The following is a 10,000-nucleotide window of genomic DNA, read 5'->3' on the forward strand; positions in this document are numbered from 1 at the left end:
CTGAGGAGCAGAAGAGGAAGGTGTAGGAGAGAATGTAGTGGAAGAGGGTGCAGTGGAACGTTTAGGTTGCCTAGTGCGACAAATAAAGTGAGGAGGAGGAGTAGGTATCAGTGAAGTGTGAAGATTAGAGTATCTGGAATTAGACTGGAAAATGAATTTGACTGGGGGATAGGGTGAGTACAGGTAGGATAGTTTAGAGTATTGGGAGAGAAAAAAACCCTCTTTGTCATGCTTCTTGTCTGGCCTCACTTAAAGTGAGGCCTAGTTTGAATCTGAGGAATGATACTTCACATTCGAGCTTATAGGCAGAGCAGTCACAATGAAATAAACGTACATGTGCCACAACTGGCACATGTACGTGACTGAGCAGGGCAATCTGAATGGTCAATACCAGGTTGGGCACATAGAGGGCAGCAGGCTGTGGAGCAACAGTGTTTGGCTGGGTGGCCTAAATGGCAACTTTCTGACAGTGACGAGGAGTGGGTCAATATGGTCGGACTAAGTAGGACAATCCAATAATATAAACTTCATGGGGGAGGTCATGTCTACGGAAGCAAATCTTGGCAATACTGACATGGGTCATATGCTGGCCTCTTGGAGGAATAGTGTAACACTGTACTGCCACTGAATCATAATCAGCAAGGAAGGTAAGTAGGTCATTTTCACAGGCTGACCAGTCCTTGTTGTAGATAGGTCTAGCATTTGGGGGGATAGAAACAGTTCCAGTACAAATATTAAGAGAGGGGTGAGGTTCGGCAGGAATATATTTGCCAGTGAGGTCAGTTAGGGTTGATAGTGCACGAGCTTGGGATTCAGATGTAAATGTGACAAGGTATGAACAATCAGAATGACTGCAAAAAGGTAACCTTGCCTACTTGTTTTTGGAGGCACAGTTGAAAGAGAAGGTTATTCTCAGAATAGGGGGCTGTGGGAGGAATCACAAAGAATCGATCCCACTTGGCTGGGCCAAAGAGTGTACTCAAAAGATTTGCATACGTAGAGGGAGTAGGAGGACGAGGGTGAGGGGAAGATGGGGTGGTGTGGAGTGGAGTAGTTCAATGGGAAGGAGGACAATAAGGATAAAGAGTAGTAATTAGGGAAGAGAAGGTAGACATTGAAGAGGACTGTGCAGTAGGAGATTGAGAGGAGAATGTTGGAACAGAGGAAGGAGTGCTTTCTAGAGTTTGAGTTATAACCTGGGTGGGTGTTTTCGAATGGATAGAGTTGTCAATAAGTGTTGAGGAGGAGGTATTAGTATCAGTGGTCAGAGCCGTGGTCAAAGGAGGGGCAGGGGTCATATACCATCAAAATCAAATTTAGAAAGGCTAGTTGATGAAGGGGCAAGACTTAAAGCCCCTATTAAGGGTAAAGAATCTACATTATTGGGCATGGTGGGCCTGAATAAAATGGGGAAAACAAACAGTCTACCCCTCAGGGTCCCCATAAGGGGTAAGGCTTAGGTAATTAACAGAGGGGAATACTGTGCCCATGGCTCCTGGAGGCCATTCATGACTGACACAAAGCCAGCCTTTCATCCTTTCACGGCTCTCACACCATAGGAATGTGATAGAAAGGGATGAAGAAGATACAGAAGAGGAGAGGGGAGAAGAATATACCAAGCAAAATTAGTTGAGGCGAGGGCTGAGGTCCAAGTTTGGGGTGATCCCCTACATTGGGTCTCCTAAGGCCTCCCACGACAACAAAGAACAAGGTATTGGGAGGGTAAAAAAAAAAATGAAAGCCTCTTAAAAAGATCTTTGACTTACCGTGCCAGCCCCCCTATAGGACAGATGAGCCCCTGAGAGCGTGAAGTACCTGGTTCGCCACCTGCGGAAAATTTTCCACTTGCTCTTCTTCTCTTTGAGTTGTCCCTCTATCACTGGCGTGTCCTCCTAAAGAAAAAGGTATTTAGTGAATATTGATCTTCATTCATACTATTTCAAAACCAGACTACACATTTTATCCATAAAACATTATTATCTGCTATAAAAGTTTAAAGTCAAGATCTTTGCATGTACCGCTTCACTCTCTCCATATTACTCTACATCAACAGTATAAATCTAAAAAACTCATGTAAAAAGGTCAAGAATATACAAAGAAGAAGAAGAAGAAGAAGAAGAAAAAAAAAAAAATGGCCCATTCTGTATCAGATCTACTTAAAATGAATCAAAGGTATCCTACAACAACTATCTTGAAACATTTAATAATGAAGAACATATAAAACACTGAGGAAGATTTCATTATCAAGCAAAACATCTCCCAACCTAAATTTAAAATACATGAATTTCTTACATCGACAAAGCCCCGCGCCCGATCAGGATGGTTACAGAGAAAGCAACCCCACTGCTGTTCAACACCATTGTACTCGAACACATCAAAGAACCTTGCATTTCGTAACTCATGTAACAGCATGTCCATGTCCTGTAAAAATGTCACTTGGCATTAATCTTTAACGACAAACATCTTAAAATATATACATCAATATAATTCAAATGGATACAAGTGTCTCAATGAGTATAATAGTTTCTGATATTCCAACTAGTGAGATGCATCCAGTATCTTATGGGAAAGTACTGAAAATTGGACAGTACATAGATTACCTTTTACTATCAAATTTTCTGACATTAGAAATAAATTAGGTAGCAGAAGTACAATGGGTACTTAATGAAAAAGAAAAAGAAAAGGGAAAACTAGTTATTCACCTTTGCTGATGGGAATGCTGAGGTTACCAAAGTTACAAACGTCTTTGTGTCACATTTAAGTATATCCCAGCAATTCTTGAGACTGCTCACTTGTGTTTCTCGAGTGCTAAGTGCTACAGATGAACGTGCCTGTGAAAAAATCCAAGTCAGTAATCAGCTTTTATATTATTTATTTTGTTTAATAAATTCCTGTACACAGAACCTTTAAAAAATATTTAAAAGTCACTTTATAAAAAAGAAAAGAAAAGAAAAGAAAAGAAAAGAAAAGAAAAGAAAAGAAAAGAAAAGAAAAGAAAAATATATATACATACATACATACATATATATATATATATATATATATATATATATATATATATATATATATATATATATATATATATATATATATATATATATATCACAGAAAGAGAAAAGAAAAGAGACAATAAATACAATATTTTCCCATTGATAATCTAGTAACACATGCTTGCCTACCTGAAGTGCTAGGAACATGAGGTGTATCCAAATCCTTGGGTTTCTGGTTTTCATGGTGAAGAAATGTTTGCTATAGAGGCAGTGCTCCCCTTTCCCCTGACAGGCAAAGTAAAGCTTGGCATGCTTCTTGTTCTTCCTCTCTGCCAAGAGAGAATACACAGAAATGACATTAAAGAACTGTGGCCATGATTCAAAGAGCTGCAGTATCAAAAGTTAACATCGTATACTGTACACAAATAAAATTTGCACTTCAAAATTTTGTGCTTTCGTTACAGATTTGGGAAATATTACGACTGAATTACAAAATATGTATCAGAGTACATGCTGAAGTAATCCACAAAACAAATTACCTTCTATACCACAGCGTATTGGTAGAGGAAGTTTGACAAAAACCTTCTGCATGTATGCCTTGATTTTATCAAGATGTTTCTCACAGAAGTGTTGGACTGTATCACGCATAGCAAAGGGCTCAAAGACACTGATTCTCTGTTAAAAAATATATGTATAAATAAATATATACATATCAAAGGGCTAAATAAGCAATGACTATAACATTACAAATACTTTTTTATCTCCTTACTTTCTACTTCATTAGATAAATAACCAATGCTATATAATAATAATAATATTAATACAGACACACAATTATTCTTCAGCTTTTATTAATTGACTTCCATCAAAAAATATTTACATCTGTAAATGACCCACCTGTGTACATGCATTTGTTGTAGTGGTGTGAGGATCATGGGTGATGTGTGTTAATGTGGTATTGGACCTTGTTGCCACTGCATGACTGGTTGTGACAGAACTCACTATGAGAGAGAAGAAATAAAATGATTAAATTCTTAAGCAGTAAGCATCAACATTCATCTAATATTAATCTGTATATCACTGCTGCAGCTAACAGTATCATCATGTCCAGCTGAAATATATATTACTTTCCAAGTACATTAAAAAATTTTTTACAAAATTCTGAAGACATTTCATTGTACGACATATTTACCAGTGGGAGAGTGTAGTGTAGTGGTTGCAGTGGTAGGGGCGGGCGAGATGGAGGCTGTGGAAGGGGGTAAAGAGAGTGGGGACTGGGAGTGTCGGAGGTGAGAGACGACACTCCCGACACTGGACACCGGGGCTGGTGAAGTGGAGGGGGCTGTTGAGGGGAATTAAGCGAAGCATTCGTCAGCTGGCATAGCTCCAAACCAAAAGCAAATGAAGCCCAGGAACAGCAAAAGCACATGTATAACAACACAAAATATCATTACACACTTCTCTAACAATAATTACTAGCTTAAGCTGCAGGAATTTTACACATTTAACACTCCCATACAATAAATGTCTGACTATTTTTGCTGACCTAAGTAGCCGCATTACATATGTATGTAAAGCATTTTATACTGAAATTCACACCTTACAATACACATTATCAGTACATGTTATTGATTTTTTAGAAATCCTTTAATAATCACCATACTGCAAACTTTATTAATGCCAAGATCAATTTTCAACCCTAAGATCATAGTTTTCAATAGTGTTCCCAAGCAAGCTTTAGCTTCTCCTTCAAACTCCACACTCAGCAAACTAGAAAAAAATGCACTTACCAAGCTCTCTAGACGATAAGTGCAATGGGAGTGAGAGTGTATGATGCCCTGTGTGTGTGACTGCCGTGCTCTGGGACACATCAGGGGGCAGCAAGGTAGCCTGAGACTGATGGGATCCTAAAACACCGGAAGATGCCCCAAGCTCTCCAGTTCCTTCTCTCAGTGTTGCTAAAGAGGAACTCATGCTTTTTGCTGGGCTTACTGTACCTTAAAGGTAGATGATGAGAAGGAAAAACTTAAAACATTACTTGGTAAAATAACCATAAGACAATATACTATATACTTTTACTCCCCTTACAAAAACAGATCATAATCCTTTATAATAATATCTTTATGTGAAGAGAAGTTTAAAATAATTCCATTATTTGTTAACATTCTAGATACTCTACTAATGGAACCCTTAACTTACCAGGCAATGGTGAGACTGTGGACATTGGAACCCCAGCTGGAGGTGGTGGACTTGACACCAAACGTGAACCCCCTATTTGTGAACCCCCAACCTGTGAGCCCCCCATGTGGTGGCCTATGGTTGACCCTGGGAGGTGGCCAGAACTTGGCCCCAAATGACCAGAAAACAGACGGGAGGGAGGTGCTAACACTGTTATGGATCGATTCATATGCAAGCCATGAGATGAACTGATGCGTGTCATGGATTTGTCAAGCTGGATTGTAGAGGAACCTAGACGGCCAGTGCTCTGTGGTACTGTAAAAGAAGTTTAAGTTGCAGTACAGCATATATAAAAGAATAAATAAATCTTTCACAGCAAATCTTAAAAGAACTCTTGAAACAATTACCAAAATACACAGAGATTGCAAATGTTCTTTCAAAGAATAAAAAGCTGTACTTACAAGCATTCAGCCTGGGCATGGACCTATTTGAAGCTGTGACCAGACGTCCGGTGCTACGAGAGGTATCACTATGCTTCTGATACTTGTGGCCAAACTTCCCTGCATTGGCCGTGTTTGAAGTGTGTGGTTGAAAGATGGCAAGATCTCGTGAGGGCAGGCTGATGTCTGTTCGACTGGACCCAACCACGGTTTCTGTTCTATTACCACCCCCTCCACCCACACGCACAATTGTTACGCCTCCAGGTGTATGGTTAACATTAGTATTTCTGAAACAGAGACAGCTCATCTTGGTTGGTGTATTTTGACATAAATCATCACATAAGAGCAGCTGAATAAACTTTCATCATAAAATCCTTCAATAAAATCAGTAGACCACTCTTACCTAATTTCATTGTACTCATTATTTAGCTGCTGGATATACACCCGCGCGGATACATTGGCACGGTCCATGCACTTGTTGACGGCAGTGAGCAAGGACTCTGACTCCACCAAAAGAGCCGGGTACTGGCTACACAACACCTGCACCTCCCTCAGTACTGAAAAAAAGGACAACGTCAGATCTCTCTTTCAAGAAACTTTTTCATATTAAATATCCTAATGTTTATTTCTTTACATTCAGAAAGATGATTATAAAAGGAATAATAAAGAGAAAAGAAAAAATAAATATAAATTTTCAAATAAATAGCTGAAAAATACTTTTCAGGCAAGCACAGAAAAATGAGACACAAAAACAATGCATGCAAGCACATACCAACAGACAAGCACACACACCTAAACACATAGACACACAAACAAACATGCAAACACGCAAACACACACACACACACACACACACACACACACACACACACACACACACACACACACACTCTCATTCCCACTCATGCACGCACGTACACACGCATGTACGCAACAACACTGAACAACAGAAATAACTGTCAATCTTCAGAAAGAAGCAATATAAGTAAGAATACATGCTAGTATCTTAAAAAGTAAGTAAGCATTTCTTGAGTCAAAAGAAATGGCATGTCCCAAGCACAAGAAACTATTAAGTATTCCATAATTTGTAAATCCTTATAGTAATCTACACATTGTCTGTCTTTCTAAGATAATGATTAGGAAAATTACAGCATACCTTGCCACTTGCAACACCTTACAAGAAAACCTGCATTACATCACTTCCATATAAATCATTAGTTTAGTTAACCAAATGTGAACTGCATTTATGGTAAACCTGGAAGTCACACAAGTCTACTCACCAACTCCCAAATTTGCGGAGTCAACTTTTGGGAGCTGCTGAGCAATGTAGTCAAGAGCGCTCTTGCCCTTCTCTTTGCTGAGTCTGCCCACAGCTGCCATTACCTGGGTTCATGAACAGATAAAACTAACTAGTGATAAAATGAAAATAAAACTACCATTACCAAAGAAATACTGTTAACTGTGGCCTGAGAGTTTTTTTGTGCATGAATGTAAAAACAGAAAGAGTGACAAAAAGAAATTAAATATTGAACATATCAACAATTTAACTACAATAAACATTGAGCACTTGAATAAAAATAGTAGATAACAAACATTACAAAATAAATCAACTCAAATAAACCTTAAAAATCAATATTCACAGAGGGTAAAAAGATAATAAAATAAAACATCTTGGGATAAAAAGAAAAAAGTGCACAAAAATAAAGTGAAACATTCCATGCTGTCAAACAGAATGGTTCATCACCCACCTGTAGAGCTAGTGCCAAACAATGAGGCTGCTGTTCAATAATGCTCTTTAATCTGGTCACATGCTCTGTGAAGGGGCCTGGCCGCCAAGAGCACAACTCTACAAATATCTGTAGCGTGGCCATAGAAGTACCACTTATGCTGAGACACTCTACTAGTTGTGGTAATGATGGTTCTAGCAGCTGTTGGACAGAAAATGGATAATCAAAATCCAACATTTATTTTCTTTTTAAGAAACTGCTCACAGAAATTTACAAACACATCTAACTTGGCATCACAAAGAAATGATATGGTAATAAACATCAAAACAAAATTTAACGGAGGTTTCCCCATGTAGCAGCACTAGAAACATTAATGATGTCAACCTCACTATATCGTGACATAACTTTTTTAAGCATAAATACACAAGAATACACCTCAACATAAAAGAAATTAGATTAATAAAATCAACAACCATAAATCTGTACATATTTACCGCAGGTCTGTTCTTGGCAACAAGGGAAAAGAGCATGAGAAGTCCAAGTTTTTCATTGGTATCACACTGCGGCAGAAGGGAAACCAAAGTCATAACATGGTCATGGATAGGTTCCTTCTTGACAGCATATATCTGGGGCAGAACTCGAGACAGGGAGTAGTTGCCTGAAAGAAGAAGAATAGGAGAAAGTGTCAAATACTTCATAATCCTCTAAGGCATGGGTGATGACTTATCATCAGACTTAAAATTCTCCTTTCAATTATCAATGAACAACTATTTTACCATATGAAAGATATTTCAACCTCTTCTCTTCTACATTTTCTATACATAAATACAGGTTCTATTAATTAATCTATCTATATATACATGCAGGCTATTGCTTCTGTATGGGACAAAACAAGTCTAAAATACATAAGTTTGTATCACTTTTCCTGGGATTAGAGGAAACAATGAAAACAAAAGTCAACATCTGCAGGGTGATCTGTAGCCTTGAATTTTCCTAATGTATTCTTTTTATAAGAGTGACAGTATAAATGGCAAAACTGAATGCATATATGCAACCATGAAAGGTAACTTTTTCATATACTGTGCTATATTATAAAAGGTGAGCATGAATCTAACAGGTAAATTAGGCTTCAAATAATATTTCAGAAAGTTCATATCTGTGCAAAATTATCAAAACCAATTTCCAATTTCTACAACATGTCCTAACTGTAACAAAGATAGATCTCTTACAAATGTATCAAAAGAACATCCCTCACTTCCAAAAGATGATTAACCCGAAATAAGATTTAAAAGATGACATACCTGAGATAACAGTCTTTTAAGATGACTTACCTGAGATAACAGAGTCTATGATAGGTTGTATGTGCATGGCTAGAAGATCAGCTGCCTCGATAGCTGCCAGGGAGAGGTAGGAACTCATGTTGCGGCTCAGCTCCTTGTTTCCTTTATGAAGGAACTTCACCGCCACTGGGAGAGCCAGCGCCATCACTTCCCGCTTGTGGTAGTTCTGTAAGAAGGAGAAAAAAAAAATTCTCTTTATTGTCTGTCCTCCTGCTTCTTGCATTTTGAGAGTTAGCTAATACTGCAGCTGGGACTTGAATCAAATTATTAAAATAGCAGGTAGTCTACATGTCTTTTAACATTAAATCTTTAAAATGCTATTATCTACTAAACTACTTTTTCAGAAAGGAAATCAGTATTTGAAGCTAAATTCATAATTCACCTGATATTAATGATTTAATCTATCCCATTTAATACACACACACTTCACAAACAAACCATTTAGTTATCATTATAGAGCACAGCATACTCATGTAATGACTTATAACATGTTATATCAAAAGTTAGCACATGCAGACTATTGCTGCTAACACTGTCCTACACTGCAAACTGATCAAAGTACTAACCTAAAAGACAAATATTTCTTTTTTTATCATGCATTTACCTGATTTATCTACTAAACCATTTTACAGTTGTACAAAAACAAATGTCAACATACTGATTGACATATAACAATATGTTGCAAGAGATACAATTTTGCAATAATAAAAAAGCACATGAATAACCATTAATTGGAACTACAGTTGGCTTTTGATCTTTCAAAGTGCTCGTTCCGTTAACACACATAATCATCTAAACATATTACTGACCTTCGCAACAAATACTTACTATTCGTTTCCTGTCTTTTGTACTAGTAAAAGGCTATTTCCGTGAAGCACAGAGAAAAATATAAAAAACAGTTCAAGATATAAATCTACGAATGCTTTTGTAATATCACTTGAAATTTTCCACACAAATAATTTCCCTCAATATTCTAAAGATAAAGAGTGAATTCACCTGAAATTCTTTTTTTTAAAAATATCCAAACCATCTTTCTCCTCTAACTCATACAGCAGAATCTAAATACAACAATTATTGGTTTTACATCTGTTAGTAAAATCAGATATAATAAACGTATAAATAAAAAAAAAAGAACGAAAACGTTAATCATCCCCCATGGGTAGTGCGTCAAAATATGTGATCTCTATTTCAAGTAAAAATTATCCTTCCTTATCCAGTTTTCTATAGATCCCTTTAAATTTGAGGATTTAGTCCATATCTTATTTCATAGCATCCATTCAGCATCAAAGCCAATAGACCCAAGTAAATGTCAGCATACAATTGGG

General features: G+C 37.3%; 1 protein-coding gene across 4 annotated transcripts in view; it reads right to left on the bottom strand.

Moving 5' to 3' along the window:
• The window catches only part of melt (ventricular zone expressed PH domain-containing protein melted), a 24,674-nt gene that overhangs the window by 5,871 nt on the left and 8,803 nt on the right, over nt 1-10,000 (bottom strand). For 3 of the 4 annotated variants that reach the window (XM_070143796.1, XM_070143794.1, XM_070143795.1), the window contains exons 5-19: nt 8,667-8,841; nt 7,830-7,993; nt 7,357-7,536; nt 6,889-6,991; nt 6,012-6,165; nt 5,630-5,895; nt 5,190-5,483; nt 4,781-4,987; nt 4,183-4,332; nt 3,888-3,991; nt 3,530-3,665; nt 3,180-3,319; nt 2,703-2,831; nt 2,293-2,421; nt 1,767-1,892 (exon numbers count right to left, since the gene is read on the bottom strand). In XM_070143796.1, coding sequence (XP_069999897.1) covers nt 1,767-1,892; nt 2,293-2,421; nt 2,703-2,831; nt 3,180-3,319; nt 3,530-3,665; nt 3,888-3,991; nt 4,183-4,332; nt 4,781-4,987; nt 5,190-5,483; nt 5,630-5,895; nt 6,012-6,165; nt 6,889-6,991; nt 7,357-7,536; nt 7,830-7,993; nt 8,667-8,841 — 2,457 coding nt within the window. The remainder of the gene's footprint in view (nt 1-1,766; nt 1,893-2,292; nt 2,422-2,702; nt 2,832-3,179; nt 3,320-3,529; nt 3,666-3,887; nt 3,992-4,182; nt 4,333-4,780; nt 4,988-5,189; nt 5,484-5,629; nt 5,896-6,011; nt 6,166-6,888; nt 6,992-7,356; nt 7,537-7,829; nt 7,994-8,666; nt 8,842-10,000) is intronic. The other variant, XM_070143797.1, reaches the window with a different exon arrangement.

This window comes from Penaeus vannamei, chromosome 31 (assembly GCF_042767895.1).
Source record: "Penaeus vannamei isolate JL-2024 chromosome 31, ASM4276789v1, whole genome shotgun sequence".
Taxonomy (NCBI): Eukaryota; Metazoa; Arthropoda; class Malacostraca; order Decapoda; family Penaeidae; genus Penaeus; species Penaeus vannamei.